This window comes from Carya illinoinensis, chromosome 2 (assembly GCF_018687715.1).
Source record: "Carya illinoinensis cultivar Pawnee chromosome 2, C.illinoinensisPawnee_v1, whole genome shotgun sequence".
NCBI lineage: Eukaryota > Viridiplantae > Streptophyta > Magnoliopsida > Fagales > Juglandaceae > Carya > Carya illinoinensis.
The window spans coordinates 24115498-24141326 of record NC_056753.1 but is presented as its reverse complement, the minus strand read 5'-3'; the positions used below and the strand labels follow the sequence as shown (position 1 = coordinate 24141326).

The 25829-nt window shown below is 31.9% G+C and overlaps 3 protein-coding genes across 8 annotated transcripts; 1 reads left to right on the top strand and 2 right to left on the bottom strand.

Moving 5' to 3' along the window:
- Positions 1 to 6139: 6139 nt before the first annotated feature.
- LOC122294705 (vesicle-associated membrane protein 724-like) lies at positions 6140 to 9998 on the bottom strand. Of its 2 annotated transcripts, XM_043103635.1 has the most exons (6): positions 9884 to 9977; positions 9638 to 9853; positions 7199 to 7340; positions 6978 to 7098; positions 6495 to 6557; positions 6140 to 6409 (listed from the first exon to the last, which is right to left on the bottom strand). In XM_043103635.1, the coding sequence occupies exons 2-6, from the start codon at positions 9825 to 9827 to the stop codon at positions 6260 to 6262; spliced, it is 666 nt and encodes a 221-aa protein (XP_042959569.1). In that variant the 5' UTR covers positions 9828 to 9853; positions 9884 to 9977; the 3' UTR covers positions 6140 to 6259. The 2 variants fall into 2 exon arrangements, with proteins under 2 accessions (XP_042959569.1, XP_042959561.1); XM_043103627.1 differs by having other exon boundaries at positions 9638 to 9998.
- A 3975-nt stretch (positions 9999 to 13973) lies between these two features.
- LOC122300434 lies at positions 13974 to 18115 on the top strand. Of its 4 annotated transcripts, none has more exons than XM_043111089.1 (8): positions 13982 to 14284; positions 14367 to 14405; positions 14532 to 14585; positions 15017 to 15070; positions 17208 to 17261; positions 17345 to 17416; positions 17539 to 17664; positions 17803 to 18115. In XM_043111089.1, exons 1-8 carry the CDS (start codon positions 14231 to 14233, stop codon positions 17917 to 17919), a joined length of 570 nt encoding a protein of 189 aa, XP_042967023.1. In that variant the 5' UTR covers positions 13982 to 14230; the 3' UTR covers positions 17920 to 18115. The 4 variants fall into 4 exon arrangements, with proteins under 4 accessions (XP_042967024.1, XP_042967023.1, XP_042967022.1 ...); XM_043111088.1 differs by having other exon boundaries at positions 13985 to 14284; positions 17348 to 17416; positions 17797 to 18115; XM_043111086.1 differs by having other exon boundaries at positions 13993 to 14284; positions 17797 to 18115.
- An 842-nt stretch (positions 18116 to 18957) lies between these two features.
- Positions 18958 to 24837, bottom strand: LOC122300433 (probable protein phosphatase 2C 40). 2 transcript variants are annotated; one of them, XM_043111085.1, is made up of 4 exons: positions 24295 to 24837; positions 21094 to 22289; positions 19889 to 20153; positions 18958 to 19426 (listed from the first exon to the last, which is right to left on the bottom strand). In XM_043111085.1, exons 2-4 carry the CDS (start codon positions 22279 to 22281, stop codon positions 19299 to 19301), a joined length of 1581 nt encoding a protein of 526 aa, XP_042967019.1. In that variant the 5' UTR covers positions 22282 to 22289; positions 24295 to 24837; the 3' UTR covers positions 18958 to 19298. The 2 variants fall into 2 exon arrangements, with proteins under 2 accessions (XP_042967019.1, XP_042967018.1); XM_043111084.1 differs by having other exon boundaries at positions 24300 to 24834.
- Between the last annotated feature and the right edge of the window lie 992 nt (positions 24838 to 25829).

Here is a 25829-nt window from a genome sequence, read left to right as displayed (position 1 = left end):
CATATCATCATTAATACAATACATGTGAAGGGGGTTAATTTGTGAGGTTGTTGGCGATGTGTTAATTGGCCTAAAAACTGCAATAGTGAGAAAATACAAGCTAGATTACCTGACACCTGTAATACCAGAGTTGTAGCAAGATTTTATCTGGATTCTGGACATGATCCACACCACCAACAGCACCCCCCCCCCCCCCCCCCCCCCCCCCCCCCCCCCCTCTCTCCTCTCTCTCTTCATCTCTTTTACTTGAAAAATAAAAATAAAAATATTTTATCTGACATAGCAATATATATATATATATGCTTAAACCGGAATAGAAAATCTATGGAAAAGGACAACAATTTATCCAAACAAAAGGATGATCAACCAGATCGATCACGAGTGCTACCCCATGCATGCCCAAAAGAAGTAGGACAATTCTCTTATGGTAAGTTGCCAGCTGGAGCGAACATTACCCAACAAAATCCTCATACTACGGCCTACGAAACAAAAGACATATCACTAACATACTACTATATTATTATTTTTCTCGGCTCATACTACTATATTATTTCTATATATATATATTGCTGCAAATATCTTATAAAAATTAAATAAAATAAAATTGGCCCTTTCACTAAAGCAACCTTTCAATATTGATTATTGATTTAGGGATACTTTGCTGATCTATTCTATCCAACATGCTGCAAGTAGTGCTATATATATATATATATAATGAAAATATTCTAGTGGAAAAAATTTTTAAAAAAGTAATTTTGAGTATATATTAATAAAAATTTATATACCGTCATCTCACTAAGTATAATGTGTCACATTTATTAACATTAAATGATCATTTATTACATTTTTTTTTATCATCTAACGGTGATAAATGAGTCACATCTTATTTAATATGATAAAAATAAGATGAGAGTAGGATGTATAACATTATTCTATATTAATTTATGAGAGAATGAGGAGCTCCCATATTTTGTATTTCAAGTGTCATTTAATTATAAATTATATATAATCAGTCCTTAGGCGGCCCCTTATTAATTAATGTTGAGCCTAAATAATTAATATATAGTAAATTAGTAATACTTTGGAATAAGCTATAATTGTATAGGATTATAATTAATTCACTGTTATTACAACCAATCAAAATTAATGACCACCGTCTCATAATAAATGTATCCCATACATGTGGGGGACGAGTACTACTACTACTACTCATAGCTAGCTAGCTGCCGGATGATATCCCACGTGCGTACGTACGTCTGCAGCTAAGCAAATGGGACTATGTATTTATTTATTTAATTAATATGGTCCCAGGTGGCCAGCTACGACCTACACTGCTCCGTCTATTGAATGTCAAAAAGAATGCTTCATATTATAATTAATTAATTAATTTTACGAGTCATATTATAATTATTATTAATATTTTAACTTCATTAAAATTACTAAATTTAATATTTTTATTTGAATTTTACATTTGATATAGATGTGGTCATCTATTTAATTATTTAAATATTAATGGGGGTTGTTTATGCCTCTCGTACGTGCAGGTATATACTTTTAGGATTTTAACTACTGAAACGAATCAACGATAGATGCATGAATCCAAACTTTTGGCAAAATCATGAATGCATGCTTTCAAAGCACATGTGCTTTAAAGGTTTTTCTTTTTTTTGGAAGGGGGTTGGGGGGTTGTATGATCGATATACCCTCTACGCACACTTGATGATAAAGGGCACACGGGCATTACAAATACATACTGACCGATCGTGTGGATAACATCACGTATTAACACGTGTGGTAAATACTACTGTAGAAGAAGAAAGCCCGCCCATAAAAGAAGGGTCGAGAAAGAGTAGATAGAGAGACCTTTCCTTTCCTCTTTCTCATTCAAAGCTAGCTAGATGCTCCCATTCTTTCTTTGAATGGGCTACAACGCACTTTTTCATTGAGTACTCAGTGAGTACTCAGTTCCACCTTAATGTTCACATTGGTGGTCTTCATGATCCATAACTCATCAATGAATATAACTCGTGAAAAAAGTCGACCGATAATCAGAGAAAGAAGGCTCTTCTTTCTTTCACCCTTTCCACAAAGAATGGGGCACTTGAGATCTTTCTTTGTCCTCTCATGCATGGGGTTTCATTCTTTTTTTGAATTTCAGATCCCCAAAAGATGTTAACTTGCCCTATATATATTTGACTATATATTTAGTATGATCATGAAAATTAGTGGTAATTATAAAATAAATGCCATGATCAATGATGCTTCTAGTTTTGGTCGATTTCAAACGAAAAGAAAAAAAAAAAACATGAGCAAGTGTTATTGGAGTTAGGTTATAAGGGAAACAAATCAATCAAGCCATGGAGAGAGCACTATTTGGTTATATTTGGTGATTAAAGTGAGCTCAACTCATCTCAAACCAATCATTAATAAGATCCATTATTTTTTCAATTTCATATAAAAAAGTTGAACTTATGATCTCAACCTATTTCATATATTCAAATACATATCTTAACCAATTTACATTTAAACACATCACAATGAAACCCACAAAATACAATTATTTACAGTTCAACTTAGATAATCTATGATCATATCAGAACTCAAACGTTCCTAGATCATTATATTCGTATTTCGACACTCTTCTACATGTAAACCTAGATTCCCGACTCAATTAGTGGGGTATTATAATTTCACTTTAAAGTATTGTTATTCTTTATCCTGAATTTGTTATCTCTAGTCACACAAACTAATGTGAAGTGATATAAAAAATAAAACATCTAAATAAAACATTATTTAAAACGCAATAATTCTATATCTATTTAAAAGTCTTTACACCGCACGTGATCAACCGCATGACGTGTCATGTCAATCGATGTGACTGAAATTAAGAGACAAAATTTAATATGATGATCACTTTTTTTTTTTTTTTTTTTTTTTTGTTTTACCAAAAAGAAAATGAAGTTAGGCTTCAAACCTAAGTTCATCATTCACATGTGACAAGAAATTGTTGTTTATCTTGAAAACAAAAAAACAAAAAAACAATTAATGTCTATCCTTTAGTCAATTTTATAATGTTCACATACTTTCATAATTATAATTAATTAACAATTGTCGGACGACTTATATGCAAATATACATGCTCCAATAGGCTAGCTGGACCCATCAAGTTTTTCTGATGCCCGCCCATGACAAGATGCCAATGAGGTTGTCATGCACTTTTTCTCAAATTAAAACAATCCAAGTTGCATAGTTTAGTACTCTACTCTAAGACTCTAATCACCGCCCACAAATATTATATGACGAACATGATTAATGTGTCCCTCAAAAGTGTTGGAATCTACGTGACTTTAAATGTGTTTTGATGTTGTTTTTGTATTTTTCAAACTGCATGCTCGTGTAGAACGAATTAATTAGCTATATATTCTTCCTAATCAGAGGTGCTTAATTTTCCAGCCGGCGCCTAACTTAATTTCATGGGGAAACTCAATTATAAGTGTGGTAAGGTTGGCAAGCCATGACTTACAATGCTTCTAAGTCATAAAACTTTAGGGAACATTACAAGTTACAACGACCTGCCTAATTTAAAAGAGTTCAAACATGCACGGGAAGAAATTAAACATATACTTTACGAAATTTACCTAATATTATCTCGAAAAGACACAAACTTATTAATTTTTTATGAATATTTTTTATTTCTTGTGTTGAAACAACATAGATCTCCAAAAAATAAACCTACAAAGGGAAGTCATGCTACAACGACACAAAAAATCCCACAAAAAAAACTCACAAACTGACAAGTTTCATGTGATATGCTAGATCTATTTAAAAAATAATAAATTTATAATTTAACATATCACATCAAGTCACGTCAGTTTTAAGTTTATTTTTATAAAATCTCTTTATATATAAAGTATTTCTCAATAATGTATACACGGTAGTTGCGATATGACGTAGTTTAAGTGATCACCATAAAAGTCAATGAAACTACACCATATCAATTTGGTTGATTAAGAATAAGTTTGGATGTTGAGATTAGATGAAAAATTTGTAAATAATAGTGAAATAGTTTATGAATAGTAGTGAAATTATTTGAGTTAAAATATTTTATAGAGTTTTGAAAAATGAGAGAGAAAAAATTGAATAAAAATAATATAAAGTTAAAATATTTTTATAATATAATTTCTTAACAGAAATGATACAATACTGTCCGCATTGTATTGCTCCATTTTACCGCTTATTATTTTATTTTTTATTTTTTATTTAATGATTAAGAAATTGATTTTTATTGTATTGGTGTATTTTTTATTTTTTTTAAATATATAAATATATTAAAAATATATGAAAAGAAAAAAAAAACACAAATATGCTATAGGCGGCACATCTAGCAGTCATTGCTGGATTGCAATTTAGCATAACTCATTTCTTAATATTATTTTTATTTTGAGATTTGAAAAATTAAATTATTTTTTATATTTTGTTTGAAAGTTTAAAAAAGTTGTAATATTTAAATAATAATTAGATGAAAAAGTTAAATATTTATATTTAAATGATGTTTTGATATTGAGATGATCTCATCTCAACGTCCAAATTGAGTCTTGAGAGTGAGATTGCTAATTGGCCCCATTTGAATGGTAAAAATATTTCATATCATCTCATTATTATAACTTTCTCAAATTCTCATATAAAATATAATAAAGAATTTAATTTTTTTTAAATTTTAAAATAATAATAATATTATTAAAAAATAATATTTTTTTCAACCTTCAATTTTTATAAAAAATTATCTCGCATCATTTCAGTATTCAAATCGCACCTAGAATTATTAAATTTAGTTTGAGGGAATTCACCAATCTAAAGGAAATGAGCAAAGCTCCTTGTAATTTTAATTTGGGTTGAGGTTAGGCCTAACCCTTGCCGTCAAAATGACGGCAAGCTTCAAAGCATGGGGAGCATTTGGACCCCCCATTTGTCAGATTGTCTGACCAATCATGATGGGAGATATCACACTTGAAATGTCAAAGCAAGATGTATCTGTCAGCCCACTTTAGCTTAAAGGTTTGTATGTTCGGGAGTGAAAGGTGAATTTTACTAATGAAAAAATTTAGTTATAAAAATAATTATTTATTAATATATGTATTAATTTAATATGATTAATTAAAAAATAAATTTTATTAAAAATAGTGTTAATTTAAATTTTAAATATAAATAATCAAAATTGATAAATAGATTAATACACAATTTTACATGTACATGACAAAACTCTTTACTAATAGAAATAAGAGAAATGACCCAAAGTGTGTCTCCATTTTTTTTACTTAATTATTAAGAATGTATTTTTTTAATAATATTGTGAATTTTTTTAAAAAATATATTTAAAAATATAAAAAAATGAATGAATTAAAAAAAAAACGCTTTCTTTGGTGGGTGTTCGGGCTACATCCTTAGGTGGATGTAGCACTACCCTAGTAATAATATGATAGTTTATAAATAATATAGAAATAGTTTGAATTGAATATTTTTTAAATTTTGATAAATGTGAGAGAAAAAGTTGAATAAAAAATATTTTAAAATTAAAATATTATTAGAACATAGTTTTATAATATTATTTTTATTTCAAGATTTGAAAAAGTTAAATTTTTCTTTATTTTTTGTTTAAAAATTTAAGAAAGTTGTAATGATTAGTTTAAAAAATTTTGTCTTTAAATTATGTTTAGAAATAAAATAAAATAAGATAAAATGAGATGAAATAGAAATTTTGAAATGAGATTTATTTCGAATAAGCCCATTTATAAATTTGGGTCCACTAGGAAAACCAATAGTCTTGGGCCCAATGATGGGTCAATACGAAAACCAATAGTAGAATAAATTTGGATCGATTAGAGATTAATTTTTTTATTATTATTATTTATAAGTCTGTTTTATAACGCACCAAAATATCACCAAAATATATTATTGATGTGAAAGTATATCACATTAAAATAACTTTACTTTAGCATTTTGATACACCACATTTTTTAATATATATATATATATATATTTTTTTTTCAATAACAAACATGTGATGTATGGATGATAAGTAGAACGAATTCAATTAATTTAATTAAAATAAATAAATTAAAATTAAAATATATATGGTGTGTAATGTGGGACAATAAATAACATAACCCATCACGATAACTAACGTAAAATCCAAATTACAGAAGATGGTTTCCTTGGCACAAGTTGTTGAATCAATATTGTAATGAAGAATTTCTTTCTACTAGTTGGTGCAGTCAAATCCATGGCAAATAGAAAGCCAGATTACTAGAATGAGGAGTACTAAGATTCCAAGAAACAGCAGCTTTATTTTCATGTTTTGATACCACATCTTCCGTTTAAGTTGTGTTCCATGTACTTTGTACTGTTGGGCCTGCAATTTGCGAATAACAAGTTTGCTCAGTACCAGTTAGCCAAGACAAAGATCCAAAAGTTGGTCCTTGATCTCTCTCAATTACCTGATCGCGTAAATCTTTAGCCTTGACATCAATGTCCATTATGTGTTCCCCCCTAACAAGAACCTGAAACAAACGTGTATATCAAATAACATATAAGCCACAGCTTCCGACGTTACTTGGTTTTGTTATGATGCAACTTAAGCAAGCAAGGATTATGGGGCATAAAAAGGGATCAACCCACAAGGGAACAACCCACTAGGACATGCATCTAATTAATCCGAAGATTACACCCAAATAACAATCTTCTAAAAAGAAATGTTTTAACCACAAAAGTATATTCACAAATTGACGTGATTTAATGTGGTATGTTAAATTATAAATTTACTTTTATTATAAAATTGATCTAATATATCATATGAAGTGATGTCAATTTCTTTATAACTATAATACTTCTCTCTTCTGAATAGTTTCAGAAGTCGGTCACAACAGCCCATTAAATTCGAGCAAATGCACAGTATGGGGCCAAAGAGAGCATATTATTACCTTGTCAATATTCTCCAGCATAATACTTTTAAGTTCTGTAACTTGGGCGTTCACTTTTAACATCTTGTCAATCTCTTCAGCATGGTCAATAATGTACTTCATGTGCTCTTTCATGACTGGCCTGTAGATTTAAATTCACTACTTCTCTAGTAAGAGCTGTTTTAAGTTCAAATGCATAAATACTTGATATGTCATGATACTCAAAGAGTGAACATACGTACGCGAACTCCTTGTTAAGACTATTGGCATTTGCTGTATCTGCTTTACCACCCCCATATCTTTTCCTAAAGTCTAACTTCATCCGTTCCAAGAATGCAAAGGATATCTGCTTGCCAACAGATTCTTTGGCAACAACACAGTAAGCTGCAAATTCACAAAGACCCAAAATAAGAGGGTCAGCAATACCTATATTAAGAACTGGCAGCAGTGGTTGCATTCTCAACTACTTCAGTACGTGATTAAACAATATCTCTGGTTAATTTTAGCACAATCTTTGGAATTATGCGCTATGCAAGAAAAGATAAGATCCATTATTCATCATAACAATATCTTTAATTCGTCTCAGAACTAGCGAACTACTTTAATAAGTATACAAAAAACATGCGATACTACCCATAAGTAATTTGGACACTTCACAAACAGGCCGGATGAAGCCAAGATTAGATACTTTTAGGTCTAGAATAAATAGTTGGATTGAAGTTTTTTGGGAATACCCTTTCACAAAGTGATAAAAAATGAGTTAAAAATAAGAAAGAAAAAAATAAACTTCAAACGGACATTCTTCCATGAATACTGGTAACTTTACATCTAAACTTTTCATATATTGCAATTAAGATAATTAGGGGCTGTGAATATGGAGTTTTTTTTTTTTTTAAATATATTTCCCCCAAATAATTACAAACTTTAAAAGAAAAATAATTTAATGTGAATAATTTGGGTGTAAATTACTCCGGTCTAGTACAACGGGGTGATGGATCGAAAATTTTTGGTCTATCATTTTTCCCGGATTGAACATTCATTGGGACCGGTAGCTATCCATCCAATTTGGTCTGATTGGTCCATTTCGTCTGACTTAATTATTTTGTTATTTTGTTTCATCTATTTTTTAAAATAAATTAATAAAAAAAATTATTTAAATTACTAAAGTAAAATTAAGTGAATTATGTAATTAACTCATTAAAAAAATATTTTACTATAATTATATTTATGATGTTGATAGTTACCACTTATTAACATAGACTTTACTCTTTAGTGTTCATAATTATTAATAATGTCATACATTTTATATATGATTAATGAATATCAAATAATTGCATCATTAACTTATATAATTATTGTATAAAAATAATATATTAAATTATTAAAAATAATTTTAAAATATAGATAGGAGTTCAGTCCAGTTTGGTCCAAAATTTATAGACCCCAAGACTAGATTGAATTTTTTCGATCCACAATTTGTATGATCGACATTGACCAGTCTGAACTCCGGTTTGATTAGTTTTTCCAGTCCGGACTAAACTCCTTACACCCCTAGTGAATACATTATATTCTAAAGTAATTTCTTGAAATAAAACAGGGAAAGAAAGAAAACATAGCTACCATAAAAAATCAAGTGACACAAAATTATAATTTGATGATATATAAGAAAGAACTATTAAAAAATTATTGACAATTTGCAAATTACCCTTACGACTGGCTATTTAAGAGCATTGGTTAAGGTGAGATTTGAATTGTGAACAAGAGCAAAAATAAAAGCACTAGTAGTGGGCTAGCTAAAATTAAATTTTAGTAAAAAAATAACAAAAATGTCAAATAAAGTGTAGTAGTAGGCTCAATAAATAAACATTATTTTTAACTTTCAGATCATATGGTTGGCCAAATTTATTGAGCTAAAAGAGCTGATCAAATATTATTTTTAGACTAAAAAATGATCTTCCCAAACGCCAAAGTCAAGATTCAGTTTGATTCTTCTATACTTGGATGATGCGATTTTATTTTCTTTTACTACTTCTTTATTTGGTTGCTGGGTAAGTTATCGGTGTGATTTTTTTTCTTTTCGTGGACTACGATTTCTTTTTTCTCTTTATTTGGTGCGATTTTGTTTGCAATTTGTTTATTAGTATTTTCCTATCAAACATCATTTGATTTTCCCTTTTTCTAATTTGAAAATTAAAAATTAATATTTTAATAGAATAGTGAAAGATTTATTAAGTCTATTATTTGGTATAGTAAAAAATAGTTAGCTAAAATTTATAAAAGTGAATTTTCTAGTTAAATTTTAATCAAATTTTATTGAGACCACAAATAGTGCTCTAAAAGTGTCAAAAATTAAGGAAGATATACAAACTGAACAAAGTTATATATATTTGTAAGAGCCACCTTTAGAATAACATATGCTTGGAAATATATCGTGAAAATAAGGCAAATGGAACAGTCATTTATTGGTCAATGCAATTACTTAACTTTAGGAGAAGTCTCTTCTTCATTCCTTGAAAACCAAAACGACATGGAGGACCAAGTGCAAAAAAATGAAAATGAAAGCAAAAACTCTTATGTGCGAGCGTTTCAGGCCATATACATGCAACTACTTTCTCGCACAATTCAACTTCCAGCTCTGAGAAAACGAGTTAAGTGAAAAGATAAATAATGGGAAATATTACCGTAGCCATCCTCGACGAGAAAGTTGAAGGTGTGGTGGTCGCAGGTGTAGGTGAACTTGTCGTTGGAGGACCCGAGTTTCTCAAGGCACCGAGCCGCAATCGCTGGGAAGTTGCCACTGAACTCGGTGTACTCCGCCAAGATCATGGTGCCTCGTGCCACAAAGCTGTATATGAACGATTCCTGACTCATTGCTCTCTCTCTCTCTCTCTCTCTCTCTCTCTCTCTCTCTCTCTCTCTCTCTCTGTGCGTGTGTGTGGAGAACTGAATTTACTTCAAAGCAGGACACAGATGGAGCAAAACTGAATCGCGAGCGGGCAAGCTTGAGTTCCCTGTTCAACGTTGGGAATTTATGGGATCTGTTTCTTTGCAGCGAAGTAATTAATTGTCGTTGTGCCGCGTCTTGGAAAATTATACCTACCCGAAAAAACGACCGCGTCTTAAGTTAGAAGTCATAAACGAACGACAGGATTTATTTGGATTTATAATATTAATTTATTTGGATTTGGATCCGTCAAGATTGACGGGGCTCCGACCGCGTCTTCCTTTACCAGGCGGTGCTGTGACCAATTAAAATTAAATTATAATTTTAAAAAAATAAAATAAATGTACATTCTTATGATTTCATTCAAACCCTCATTTTAAAAAAAAAAAATATGAAAAGCCGTGTCAAAGATGTAAACATTTGAAATACAAGACCTTTCCTACTCATCTTTTCCACATATCACACTTTTTTTAATTATTTTTTTTTTATTTTTTTTAAATTAGTTTTATTTTTCTTAAATTAATTAAATTATTCTACTAATTATCCATATACCACACATTTGTTAAAATAAAAAAAAATAAAAAAATGTGATATGTGATGTGTAGAGATGATGAATATAATTTTTCTATGAGTATGAGTAATGTTATATGAGTAATGTTACTCATAATCTATTTTCTCATTATCCTTTCATCATCTTATAATGTAGTGTTAGATGATTAAAGATTATTTAATATATTTTATTTGTAAACTTATTATTTAATATCACATCATGAGATGATGAACAAAATAATGATGAATAGATTTTTTTCATATTAGATACAATTATAGATTGTACAAACGTCGCGTGCTTTTTTTTAAAAAAAAATGAAATTCACTATTAAGAAATTAATTTCTTTATGTGGATCTTATATTTTTTTTTATTTAAAAGAAGTAGACGATATTTATATAATTTATGACTGTATATATTATTTTTATTAAAATATATTATAATAAATAAATCTAATCTATTCAATTTTTAATAAGATATATGTCGTGATTTTTGAATTTTTCAAAATTATCATACGCAACGCATTATAGAATCAACATACGTATTTTGTCTTTATATATTTCATTTTCTTTTCTTCTAGAATAGAAAGAAATCGTATTTTGGCTGTCATGACCCCTACTATGAGGTTAAGAGGTCAATGTTATAGGTTTGAGAACTTGGATCCATTGCTCCTAGGCGGCCTCCAATTTAAATTTGCCACACTATCATACTTATTGGCTGTTGCCCGTTAATCTTAAGAAAAAATAATGATTGCTGCCAAATAATCGGCGTGTGGCCCATTCATTTTTATTTTTATTTTTATTTTTTGGGTACATGGCTGCCATCGCACAGCTGAACTTCTTGACCTCGTATCTTCTGCCCAATCTCTCCCTCGTCGACGTGAGCTTCAAATGCTAATTGGAGAGGCCTAAGCCTTTCCTGACAAAATTTTGAATATCGTATCAAAGTTCGTATCGATTAAGGTGTTGTCTTGAAATAATTCAATACTGATATCGTTTTATATATTATTTTTAAATAGTTAATATATGAATAAATTATATATATATATATAAATTATATTTTAAAATAATAATTTATATATATAAATTATAAATAATCTTGTTTGAATTAAGAGTAAAAAAATGAATTTACAGTTTTAAAAAATAAAAAAAAATAAAAATCGAAATACTGATCGGTATAAGTTAAAATATTGACTGGTACTGCCAGTATTTAGAACAGTATGAAACAGATGTAATACTTATATCGGATCAGTGGCCGGTACGGAATATACCATACCGTACGATATTTAAAACAATGTTCCCTAGGCCTCAAGGCTCACCTCAGCGACTTAAGAGTACTAACATTGATTTTTCTATATGCATATTCAAAATAATTTCTTTTAAAGATTGATTTTGTATATAAAAACAAAAAACAAAAAACTCTCACATTGGATTATGCATTTTGAATCAAATAATAAAAAATTATTTTTATTTTTTATTTTTTTCTTAAAATTATTATTTTTATATATTTTATAATTAGCATAATGTACTCAAAAATACCAATTTCATCAATTTAAATATATATTACCAATTTCATATATCAAAATGACCAATTTTGCCAATAAATATTAATATATATTAAAAAAAATTTTGTATTATCAACTTAATACAAATTTCTTATATCAAAATCATCTTAATAAAAATTTATAAAGTTGATTTTAAATTTTAATGGGTAGGAGAGAAAAAAATAAAATAATGTTTGGAGAGTGAGTGGTACTTTTTCAAATTTAAAAAAAAAAAAAAAAAACTGTTCATAGCTATGTAAAACTTTAAAGATAGATAATCTAATATAAACCAATTTAAAGAAATATTATACAAATATAAAAATGAATATTAACATGCATAAGCCATTGCTTGCCAATGCTCTAAGCACCTCGAGCTCAAAGCAAAAAATGCACGATAAGCTCTTAACCTTGTGTGGGCCCCTGGTTCAGAATCCACACATCACTCACTTGTAAGGAATCGAAGAGATCCCGCATCATCAACATGATGAATTCAAAAACGCATCCTCGGTGATCAAATCAAATTAGATAAGGAGGAAAATTTAAACAGAAATAATCTGTGCAGTCAGGAAATACAGTCGGTGTGCAGTCGTGGAGAGAAAAATGAATTAATATAGGACCTACATGAAATAAAAAAAAGTTATACTTTTTTTTATTCATGTAGGTCTCGTATGAAAATTTTTTTTTTTTATTTATTCCGTACAACCGTTTACATCCAGATTGCGTTTCCCGACTACATCTAACAAAGCCCAAATTTAAATCACTAACTTGTTTGAAATAAGAGGCCAGGTTGTTAGATAGATGAGAGCAAGAGGTCCTTCCCAACCTTTATATATATGAGAAGGGATGAACTAGCCAAGTAAAATGCATAGAACAACCATTTTCTATTTAACTCACGAGTGATTTAACAATATCGGAGGCATTTTTACACCCTTCGAGCCTTTCTCGATCTTCGTGTTGCAAGTTCGTGGTGAGTGCTTACAGGAGTGTAAAGTTTGGTTTTAATTAAGAAAATTCTATACATCAGCCTCATCTTATTTTTATCTCATTATGATAAGATGATATTATTCATCAATCTATATATTTATTTTTTAAAAAAATAAAAAAATTATACAATGGTAGTTAAAGTGTCACATCTATATTGAGATAAAAATAAAATATGAATGTGATGTGTAGTATTATTCTTTTAATTATCCTTCGATATATGAGCTTTTCTTAAATACGAAACTAAGGGCTGGTTTAGATATCCAAACCCAAACTATCTCATCTTATCTCATATAATTATTACAAGTTTAACAAATTTCTATACAAAATATAATAAATAATTCAATTTTTTCAAATTTTAAAACAAAAACTAATATTAAAAAATTATATTATAACAAATTTCTCATTTTATTTTACCTGAACTGTGTAACCAAACGATACATAAATATAACAAACATGATAAATGTCATCAAACGAACGAAAAAATAAAACAAAAACAAAAACAAAAAAACAATCAACTTCGGTATAATTTAATACACCGTTTATTTTTTTGTTTTGTTTTGTTTTTTTTTTATAATGGATTCTATTATTTGTTATGCGATACTTACATATTTTATGAATGTAAATATTATTTTTTAATATATTGTAAAACATTTTATTGTAAAAAATATCTTACGTATTATATTATTAGACTACATGAGTATGTAAATTTTCTTGCATAAAATTTGTGTTTAGATCTCACACTTTTGTTTTTTTACCTGGTTTGATTTGGTAGATGAGATTCTGATTATTTTATCTCATATAATTATTATAATTTTTTTAAACTCTTATATAAAATATAATAAATAATTTAATTTTTTTTTTTAATTTTAAAATAAAAATAACATTTTATTTAACATTTAATTTTTATCTCTTATCGTAACTAACTAAACGATACCTCAGTGAGAGGTAAGGTAAACTCCCAAGGAAGGTGAGATTTTTCCCAAGTTGCCATTACTCCGACCGGACCAAGCATTAAACAATTTTCAGATCAAGATAAGAGAGCCCGCCCAAACACATCCTTAAACTCAAATTTCAAAATCCCAAACAATCTCACACTTTCAGACGTCCAGTACTGTCTGCTCCTTTTATAAAACCTCAGCCCCAGGCTCACAAGTCTCTCAACCTGCGAATTACTTCGCAAAATCCTCTCCTAGCATAACCCTCCCCCGCTCCCCGCGGGCACAAACCCTAGAAATCTCTTTGGAGCTGTCGATTTCATGGCCAACTCTGATTCCTCCCCTTCTCTTCCTCAAGCCAATCCGCTCTCCTCCGTACTCTCTCTCTCTCTCTCTCTGCATTTATATATGACTTATTTTGTTTCGGAGATTGATGATCTGTGATTTTTGTTTGCAGAAGAAGGAGAACATAACTCCGATTGGCTCAAAGATCTCGGTAATTTTAACTGCGTACCCTTTTTTGTATTCTTCAATTTAGTTGGCTTGATTGAGGTGTATATATTATTATATATGTAGAAAAATATCAAGTGTAGTTCTCATATCAGTTAATTTTGGCTCTCAGGAATTAAATGAATCAAGGGCCGAGCTGCTTAATAGAATTCAAGGGCTGAAACAGGTGAATTTAAGCAATGCTGCCTTAGCTCGGGGACACAGTTTCTATCGTTTATTCATTTTTGCTTTAACATACTTCAGTTCTGAGTGCGGAACATTTTTTTTTTTTTTTTGTGAAGATAAAATATAAATGAAATTTACCTCTACCCATCAGTTTAAGTTTTTGAGATAAGTAGTGATTTTATATGGTATCAAACTTTTTGAACAAGTAGTGATTTCATATAGTATCAAAGTGCAAGGTTCTGAATTCAAATTTTGACTCTACAGTTCACCCTATTAATTAAAATTCTACATGTTGTGCTCACTTATTAAGAGAGACTGATCTACATGTGAGGGAGAGTGTTAAAATAAATATAAATGATTAAATTTATTTTTACTCATCAGCTTAAGCTTTTAGGATAAGTGATGATTTTATAATTTTTTGGTGCCTATTAGGATTTGCAAAGTTGGAGATCAAAGTTAGACACTCAAGTTAAGGTCTATCGCGATGTAAGTGTTTAATGGTTATCACCAAATGCTTTATATGTATTTTATTCTGTGCTTTATATTTGGAAGTTATGCGCATGGCTTGGGTCTATCTTGATCTGTTGGAACTTTTTATTTATGGACTATTTCTGCTTGAATAAGATATCTTGCTTACATGGACGATTAATATAGGAAATTGGCACTTCTTCTCTGATACCTGCTATAGCATTCTAATTCTTTTCCATATTTGGCTCTTATTTATGGCTGGACTAGTTCTCACTTAGAGCTGTTCTAAACAAGTTCTGGAATTGATCTTTGATTATTTACAGTTACTGACTATAAAAAACAAAAAATTACGGTTGGGCTTGTCCATAGATGTATTTTCTTGGTTTGCTGACTAGTCTTCAGTGGAGGCTTTAGGCTTTTCTAATTCAGGCTGGCTGGATTCATTATCATTGTCATAATTTCATATAGAGGAATATTTTAGATCGTATAACTACTTATGGTAACATTGAATTTCTGCAATCATTGACTTTGTGCGATAATCAAATTTTCTGTGGCCTTTATTACTCAATATGGATTGAATTTAATGCATTATGTAGCTAAGTGGACTTGTTCTCTTACCATACCTAATAATCCTGATTAATAGGCATGCTCATCCGTGCCGGGTTTTTTTCCTAGCCTGGTCCAGAACCCGGAACAAACTCGGGCTGGTACCTGCATAGAAAAACCTGGGTACCAGGTTTTAAACCCGGAACCTTATTTTATTTTATTTATTTTTTAATGTTTTGAAACAAAAGAGAAAATATAGAAACAAAAGAGAGAAAATTGATTGCAAACTCATGAAACCAAGAAATAAAAACTTGTGTGAGCGAAAAAGGAAAATAATAAATACATGAAAGATGCCAGTATCCTTCGCCATGGAAACCAAAAGAGCACCAACAAAAGCATCCCCAGCACAAGTTATGTCAACAGCATTCACTGAGAACCCAGCCACCTTTCCTCTGAATCTCTCTTATTTATATTGAAAACATGCCCAATCAAATCCACTCAAAGTAAAAATATATATTGGGTGGAAATTAAAGAATTTTTGACCGGGATAATTAAAGAAGTTTGATTAGTTAATTAATTTCTTCTCCTTCTTCTGCTTTTAAATATAATTGATTTTGTGAAAACCGGGGTTCCGGATTTTTAAAACAGGTTTCATCTGGGTTCCAGCCTGGGTTTTAACAGTGTTACTCATTAATGATTGATTCCGGTCTCTTTGCATGAGTCTAGGTCAAGAAAAAGTTTATGGGATTTCATAAAACAGTAGTTCCCTCTGATACCGTAGACACTCCATTTGTGACAATTGGGATCAACTCTGGAAAAGTGGTAGCAAGAGTGGATTAAAACGTTTCTGCCCCTGTTGCATGGTTTGGTGCTTCAAGAGCTAAACTACAAAGAAAATAAGTACATTTGGAGGGGAGAAATTGGAAAGTTGACAATGATATCACGTTATCTCAAATAGGCAGTTAAGCTAGTAATTAAAAATATAACGATATTGGTAGACAGCATGCATCTAATGTAACTAAGCATCATACAAAAGAGGACTGAGGGTTTTAGAATATGTGGTTCTACCTCGAATGTTGATGCGACAACACATTTTCAGAAACAAATGGTGCCTGCAACTTCATGCAAGCAATTAATATTTTAGAATTTCCTATTCATCTTTGGTGATAAATTTATTTAGGCTTAAAAGATGGATGCTTGGCTTTAGAAATTCTTCTTTACTAGTTACTGCCCATGTTTAAGCGATGATGGGTCCTGTTAGAATTATGAACTTGGACAAAATGGTATTGGTGTTGAACATCAGTACTTGATATCTGGCACGGGTTACATCCCTAAATTTATAATATGATATTGCTTAATACAGATAAATTTGACTTCAACATATATACATGGTGATTGATGCGACCGAATAAATTTGAAACAGAAAAGGATTGTCCATCAATGTAGATTATAAATTCATCTTTGCACTGCTCAATGGAGTTTAAAGCTCAATGTTATTTCTCTCTTGCGTTTTTTGATTTGATTCTAGAACTATGCTTTTAATTGGCATAGATATCACTTTGTTCATAATGTAGTAACTTCTTGTACTCAACATTCTCGTGTAATGCAGGAGCTTTCAGAACTTAAGAAATCACTCAATGTTGAAGTTGAGCAACTTCGATCAGTAAGTGGTGCTCCAGATTTAATCCTTCCGAACTATATTTTTAACATATATTTGTATGTAATTTTTTATCAAATTTGAACTAGGAGTTTCAAGACCTGAGAACCACTCTCCAGCAGCAACAAGACGATGTTACTTCTAGCCTAAAAAATTTGGGGGTAAGCTATTACTTGACTAGTTTTCCTATGCCCAGGGTTTCTGTCAGAGATTCCCAGAACTATATTATGCTTTGAGAGTTTATCACAACTACCTGAATTGATTCATACTGAGCTTTTTTCAGCTGCAAGATGTCACAACTAATTCAAAAGATGCCCAGGCTCAAGACGTTGAGGGAAATGACAAAGACCCGAGAACCACTCTCCAGCAGCAACAAGATGATGTTGCTTCTAGCCTAAAAAATTTGGGGGTAAGCTATTGCTGGCTAGTTTTCCTATGCGCAGGGTTTCTGTCGAAGAGATTCCCAGTTCCCAGAACTATATTATGCTTTGAGAGTTTATCACAATCACACCTGAATTGATTCATACTGAGCTTTTTTCAGCTGCAGGACGTCACAACGAATTCAAAAGATGCCCAGGCTCAAGACTGTGAGGTTGAGGGAAATGACAAGGACGGACATATTTTGCCTGGGGATAAGAGCGATAAAGAAAACCAGATGGATTAACTGTGGCCTTACTTATGACTCATTGGTTATGCCTCAAAAGGAGACGAGCAGTGTTCCTTGATTTTGTACCACTGGTGCCTTACCTTTAATTTATAATCAATTAAAACCTGTTTGTTGAGCACAACAGAGGACTCATTTCTAAGTTAACTGTGGAATTTTGGCTGATTTTGGAATTTGAATTACCTTTCTGTTTCAATTGGTTTTGTGGATGCCTGGTTGGGTTCAACCCAAGAAAGAAGCTTTTCCCTTGGCTTGTTTATTCCATATTCACTGATGAGAAGTAGTTTCTTAACCAATCTGAGGTAGGAAGATTGCACCTTCCTGTTCCTGGAACAGCTCATTCCCCATTATATTTTCTTAAGAAATGAAGTTTGATGCCTTGATGGTACAAAAACAATAGTTATAGGTTTAGTTCAAGCATCTAGCGGGAGAAGAAAAAGGTATTGCCCTTTCGCACCATTAGAATAGCATCTCTGTTATTCCCTTGTATGGTCAACCCAATGGTCCACACTATTCGAGGTTCCGAGGCCCTGGTCAATGGACAAAAGCTTTACAACCATTTTGTTTTGTTCTTTCTTTGGTGTATGCATTACATGGTCAATGATTTATATTCCTTTTTCTCTGAAGGAATTCTTTACTACCACACTCCGTGGTATCAAGCATCTTGCAGACGAGACAAAAAATTGCTTGGGAGGATAGAATATCACTGTGTTTGTAGTTTTGTGAACTACAATTTTTGAAAGAACACTTTTTGTTTGTTGCTCTGCTAGTGCTAGTGCTAGTGCTAGCGCTTTAGAGTGCAAGCACAATAACAATGTAAAAGTTTTCTTCTGTTTATTTGTGCCTTATAAATATAGAAATTCCTACAGTTTTGGCCGATTCCAGCGGCAGGCGAATTAACGATAAAAGTGAGATATGACTTTCAAGTTATTCCTAAGATCATTAGACTATGGGACATATAGCTAACAAAGTGTAGTTTTGGAGAAACAAGTGGGATTACATTGATGAAAAAAGCATTAGGAGAAAAAGATATTCTTGTAGAAAAACAGAACAGATGAATTTATTGGTACATGCATGGGACATTTCACCATTTTCTTGGCGATATTTTTCTCAATAGAAGAATCGCACAATTTATGAACTAACTTTCCCAAGTTTCTCACCACATTAATTTCCAATAAAAAGAGAATGAATGCTCGCCTTACTTGCATAAAGGCAAAGGCACGAGTGCAATTTGTGAACATCATAAAAAAATGCAGTAATAAAAAGAACTTTTTACAGATCAAGAACTAGTGTTTCCGACGTTGATATGTACCATCTGAAAATTACTCCTACAAGGCAGAAACATGCCACTGCAAGATATAGGATGGCCTCTTAAAATCTTATGTGCAAGTCGATGCCTTTGTGGTGCGCTGGTTTGTTCCGAGGATGATCACAATTACAGTTACATCATCGTGATATTTCCTTCTACTACCAGCTGGAATATTCATTAATTCTTCCATGCTGAAACCTGCAACCATAAAATAAATTCTTAACAAGCTCGGGAATAGGCTACAAACACCCAATGTTTCTCTCAATGCTCATGTTAAAGTGTTCTTCTATGTATGAAGAACAACTGGAAACCATAGTTGGCGTATTTTGGCTATCAAGTCAATTGATAGACAATGAAAAAATTAGGCATATGTGCACAATGTTAAATGATGCAACAAATAAACTGTTCAGAATGTATGAACTTTGTTTTATAGGAAATTTGAGGGGTGAGGCCCATGTAAGGAGGGGATCACTTACAGGATCCATTTCAATTGAGAAACCAAATTCCTACAGTTTTGACCCACAGGCCGTTGGCAGAAGGCATGAAATTTAAAACAAATAATGCTCCAAATTTTTATATACCGTTACGAGAAAGTTTCACAGAAAATTGACTAAATGAAATGCTGATCATGTTATTACATGAAGATATCTAAAGGTTTACCTGCAGAGTTGGCTGCCCTCTCAACAAGCTGCTCCAACAGAAACTTTGCTGGATCACCAGATGGATTGCTCAAGATAAAAGAATGGACAAGTTTTACTGCCTCATCATTGCTTAAGAAGTCAAACAAGCCATCACTCCCAAGTATAACAAAGCGATCGGATTTTGAAATGGTATGCACATTCAGTGATGGTTGAGTTGATACATATGGAGGGCTTATAAGGTTCCGAACTCGAAGAATACCCATTAGTGCATCGTTCAGTATTTTCTGCAAACAAAATCATGAACTCTTCATGAAGCAGAAAAGTACATTGATGTGTGCATAAATGGATTCATATATATTCATATATCACATTATATGCAGAGATCAAGGATCCACCCATTCCAGCATAAAATTCTTTGTTGAAACTTACCTAGGTACAATCAAATTGTTTACTACCAAGACAATATTTATTACAGATGAAATAGAGAATATAATTGAGCCTACAAGAGGGAGAAGACATTTTTTGGCTATAGTAGAGAGAACTCTCCCCATATAACTTGATAGACTACAGTGACTTGGAGCAACTTGTAGCTTTGGCCTCTTGTGGAAATAACTTGTGTTATTAAGGAACATTATACCATTTGTATTCCCACTCGTGAAGTGCTAGTGGTATAGTAGTAGTAATTGGGACTGCACCCCTACCTCGAAACGCTGAAGGAACTCCGGAGTCCATGCCTGGTGGCAGTATTGAGTTAGAAAGTACCATGAAACCAAAAGCATAGCTTTGGTTTTTTCCTGGCAGGGTAGTCTGCCTTTGCAGTCCATTATATTATATTTTCGGTTGAGCCTCATCAGTATTGGACGACTGTCTCTCTAAACACTGCTTTAGGTAGGTCCTCGATGGGGAAATAAAACGGAGAATCTAATTTAGGCAGCAATGATGTAGTTTGGTTTCTCAATTCAAATGGATCCCTAGTTCATTGGGCATTAGTCTTGTTAAGTTTTCACTAGTTCACTAAGATGATGCTTCACTGTTCTTTGCCAAAAAGCATCACTCTGGATATCTTAATCTTAAGACTTTCATATTTGAATAATTACCCGTTAACTAATATGTGATGCAACTATTGTTAACTTGATTAAGCAGCCAAATAGAAATAATACTATAAATAATAGAAATAATAATATTAACAATAATTTCTATCTTTGACCAAGAAAAAGTACCTACCTTTTTCAAGTAACCAACTCCAAAAGCACGAGTGACCCTCAGTTTTCCCTTCACTCTTTCAGCTACAATGGTCATTGGGTCATCAGGATGGTCAAACAGGAGTTGATTTTTTTCTACTTCATTGTCAACAGTATGACTGTCAGTGAGCTGGACAGCTTTCAGTTTCTCATTCCCCTCTGTGTCATCTCCTTCACTATTTGTTGCCAACACAGCTCTGCTGTCGCCTAAATTTAGTGTATACAAATCGTTCCCATGAAGAAGAACAACTAAAACACAAGATCCTACAGAAACCAAATCAGGACGGTTCACCATTTCCTGCTCAACCATGTATAAAAAGTCATTCTCAGCCTGATTAAGAGCACGTAGGAGGCTATCAAGTACCCCTTGCTGAAACGAGTCAGATGCCAATTCTATTTTAGTAGATGAGCCATGCTTGTTGATGGAGTCAAAGCATGAATCTTTGTCACTATGAGTTATTGATGGAAGCTTTTCCTGAGGAATAGTATTACTGTTGCCTAAAGTATATTGGAAAGACTCATCCAAATACAAACTGTTAGAAGCTCTTGATAAATCATGCTTTGATTCACAGCCTATTAAATTAAAGTAAACTATGACAGTCTCATACAATGTCCCAGCCAGAAAATCAGCTGCATCTCTTCCATTAAAGCCATCATAGATTGCACAAAAGAGCCACCCATTTTCTTCAGAACAAACAGCCTGAACCCTGTCTTCACCAGCAGCCCCACCTGCCACCTGTACTTCCATAGCATTAAGAAAACCTTCACTTGTTGAAGGAGCACTCTTAGGTTTCAACAAATAAGATTCATGATCACTCGGAGGGGAAGGACTGCAACTTAAGTTTGACATGGTGCTCTGAAGAGAAGATGATAATAAGTCCAACCTTGAAAGGGCTGGCGAAGAGGAAACCTTATGAAAGGAATTAGGGGAGTCCAAACTAGGAAGTATTTCTGCTCCTAACAAACCATTGCAAATATTTGTGTTTGCCAGTGTGGCATTAGCACTCAATGCAGCACCAGACAAGCAGGAGAAGCTGCTGGTCTTTTGGATTTTAGGTAGGATTTCATATCCTTTGGAAATCTCCAAAGATCTACCTCTGTTGACATTGCATTGATAGCCAAAACTTACATTAAGTTCTCCTTCGGGTTTATCCCTAGTTTCTCCCCACATGTTTTATGCTGAAACAATAAGAACATCACCTTCGTTAACATTTTAGAAGACTTAAAGATAGAATGACCCACCTTACAAATTAGTTTTATAAAACCATTACATGCACACTTGAGTACCTATTACACTTACAAAGAGCCAGTTCAAACTACGCAAAAATACACTTGTTTTAATCAGTAAACAAATGGCAAAGGGTGCATTGGTTGGGACAAAATAGGCAAACATATACCGTCAAGCGTTATTAGCTATTTAACAGTATTCTGTGGACTTAAATCAAGCAAATATTAGGATTTATTAATGTTTAGTTAGTTGCTAAGACGATGGAGAGCAAAGAATGTATCTCTACTACTACAAAGGATCTTTGTGCACTGGTGCTTCAATTTCCTCCCCTCCCCCCCCAAAAAAAACGTTTAAAGTGAGTTGTACTTTTTAGAAAGAAGGCATGAATGTTCAATAGCACAGCATTCAACCAAACATCTATAAATAAAACTAGAAACATTTTTTTTATAAGTATAAAACTAGAAAATTGAGCTTCAAATTTAAAACTTGCCTCAAACATAACATTATATAAGAAGTTTGTGTGTGTCTGTGATTTCAAGAGAGAGAGAGAGAGAGAGATTATGTATTTGTTCTCTTATATTTTATGTGGAAAAAGCCAAAATGGAACAAAGCTCTCTGACTTCAATTACTCATACACCAGACTGATTTGGTCGCAGTGAAAAATGATAAAATAATAAATAAAATAGCATTCAGGTAAGACTAAAATCTACAAGAAAACGGTGAGGAAAATTAAATTGCATATAATCTTTAAAGTAAAATTTCAGGTTTAGATCGCTGAATTAGAAAATAATCTAAAAAACAGGCCCTTAAACTTATGGTTTGAAACGTTGCATCAGCAACAATGGCTTCTAGGCAACTGTGTCCATGAGATTCTGATGAACATAAAGAGTTTCAAGGAAAATGTAAAAATTGTGGAATAACTATGATCAGTATTTTCAAGCAGTCTTTCCAAATGCTTGTGTATTTCTTTCATATGGTATCATTATAGTATTGCAAGACATGGTCACAAAACTTCCTAATCCAGATAAAAAATGCACTTTGTTTTTTTTTTTTTGTCCTCTTTTAAACTAGGATGACATGCATTTAACCAAGATGTGTGATCTTTTTATATAAAAACATGGAGAACTTATACATTTAAAGTAACTAGGTATGAGCTTAACATCACACACGTTTCTAAAGTCTGCAATAAATTTCTCTTTAGGTTTGGTACATGCTTGCCGAGTTCCTCTGTCACAGTATTGGAACAAAGATGATGGCTAGAGGAAAATCCAAGATAAATGAATCTACCCGGATCCATGTCGTAAGCTTTGAAGTCAGACCTTATGAGTTTAATTTGTATTTTTCCATCCATACGAGCCTAATTCAGACTAAAGCCCCTACTATAATTTCTCTTATATATCTCTTATGTTCTATTTAGTGGTAAAAACGTGCATAAAAACGAAATTGACAAAAAGAAGTCCTTAGCCAAAATAAAATAAAATGCGAGATTTCTACTCAGAGTATATTGCAGGACTCATCTCAAAATTCAGCCTAGAGTACTAACTACCACAATTGGTTGATTGGCACCACAAGTTAGACTCTGAGAGAGAGAGAGAGAGAGAGAGAGAGAGAGAGAAGGGGGGGGGGGGGGGGGATTTAGATATTTAAAAGGACAGATAAACTAAACATGGACTTAGAAAATGAAAAAAGAAATAGAAAAAGAGATTAATAAGAACATAGTGATACCAAGAAGCAATCCCCCACATGGGTTTGTATCATTTTCCTCACCACCACATCAAAACATTCACTTGGGCTACACTTCGCTTATCTAGCTGAGTATTTCCAGACAAAATATGGATACCAAGATAAACAACGAACATACCATGAACGAATCAACAATCCAATCCAAAAATTAAGGGAGCAAACTCGCGCTATCATACAAAAACATAACCAACAGAATTGAAAATCAAAACCCACCTCACCTTTTGTTTTTCCTGAACACGGAACCAAGTGCCCAGAGAAACAACGGCTAACCCAGAATGCCAGCCAATACGTACACTAAGATTTGTATATATGGAGACAGAAAGCGATGGTGTGCATAGAGAGGGTTGCGACTTTGCAAAGCTAAAAGCAAACAAGAAAACACAAAGATTTAGCAGATCTCAGAGAGAAGAGAGGAAGAGATTGTTGTAGTGGAGAATCTGTATCTGGGTGGTACGTAAAAAGCGCTGCTTTTGGTGAAGAATTGGGTGGTAGGGAATGAAAGAAAGGGTCCTTCTATATAATAGCGGAAATTTTTTCTTCGCCTGACATTTTGGTCTCTTGGCTTCACTGTTACCGGCAATGTCGTTTTTTGAGTTCCATTCGAATTCGGATTCCATACACGTATACATATCTATCCTGGTATCTCCTTGACCATCATTTCAGATATGTGAGAATCTGTTGGGAAATATTCTTTAAAAATTTGTTACTGAATAATCATTGGATTTTTGTTGTTCATCAAAATTTATTGATTCGGTCGTTTGAGTATTCACAAATTCCCAACTAATTTCATCTTCATATGCTGTCAGCTAATTTCATGGGATTTTGGTTTACAACTGATTAAAATATATATATATATATATATAAAGATTAGATAAAAAAGAATCCCTCTTTGCACGAGGAAGGTTAGAGTTGCCGTGTTGGAATGACTTGATTCATCCTTAACAGACCCTTATCATATTTGCATATGAATCGGAGGAAGTTTCTTGGAAACCAATTTGAGAACAAAGTTATTAAGCCATGGTTTTCATGCAGCCTAATTTATGAGAGTTGCCTTTGACCACACCCTCCACCTATCCACAATTATATTTTTTAAAATCTTTTTACATTTCTATTTGAAATGATGTTATAATTTTATCCACTTTCGTATTTTTGTCAAAAGAAAGAATTTTGCAGTCACATTTACATATTTTACTAATATGATTAGTCAAATAAATTATTTTATATTTAAAAAATGATGCAATCAATCACATCAATAAAATGCATAAAAAAAATATACAAAATTGACTATATATAAAATTTTTAATTTAAAAACATATAAAACTCCGAGGCTATTTTTTCAAGCCTCGCAAAAAAATGTGGATAATCTCATCCAAGAATCAATGTAAATAAAAACTTGATATGATTTATTATTAACATTTGAAACTTATAGTGGCCTCATCTATTTACTAAAATTGTTTCAAGTGTCAACAAAAAAATAGCTCAAATATGGCACAGTATCTACAAGTCTCTTGTCACCGCTCAATGATATAAATGGTCTATATTCCGGTTGAAAATGGACCACATAATAAAGTTTATCGCTTTATTTTAAAGGAAATAATAATTACAATTATGAAAATGCAAGTAACATGTAATTATTTTAAAGAAAATAAATAAATAAGAGATTTATATAAAAAAATTAATTTTTTAATAATAAATCTTACTCTTTTTTAAAACGACTACATAATATTTATATATTTTATAATATGTAA

Coding starts and splice junctions, on each gene's coding strand:
- LOC122300434 (XM_043111086.1), top strand. CDS start 14,231: ATGGCCAACTCTGATTCCTCCCCTTCTCTTCCTCAAGCCAATCCGCTC. Junction 14,586..15,016: donor GAATTCAAGGGCTGAAACAG/GTGAATTTAAGC, acceptor GGTGCCTATTAG/GATTTGCAAAGTTGGAGATC. Junction 17,665..17,796: donor CTAGCCTAAAAAATTTGGGG/GTAAGCTATTGC, acceptor AGCTTTTTTCAG/CTGCAGGACGTCACAACGAA.
- LOC122294705 (XM_043103627.1), bottom strand. CDS start 9,827: ATGAGTCAGGAATCGTTCATATACAGCTTTGTGGCACGAGGCACCATG. Junction 7,099..7,198: donor AGTCTTAACAAGGAGTTCGC/GTACGTATGTTC, acceptor TTAAATCTACAG/GCCAGTCATGAAAGAGCACA. Junction 6,558..6,977: donor TGCTGGAGAATATTGACAAG/GTAATAATATGC, acceptor CGTTTGTTTCAG/GTTCTTGTTAGGGGGGAACA.
- LOC122300433 (XM_043111085.1), bottom strand. CDS start 22,281: ATGTGGGGAGAAACTAGGGATAAACCCGAAGGAGAACTTAATGTAAGT. Junction 20,154..21,093: donor GAGTTGGTTACTTGAAAAAG/GTAGGTACTTTT, acceptor TTTTGTTTGCAG/AAAATACTGAACGATGCACT. Junction 19,427..19,888: donor GAGGGCAGCCAACTCTGCAG/GTAAACCTTTAG, acceptor TTATGGTTGCAG/GTTTCAGCATGGAAGAATTA.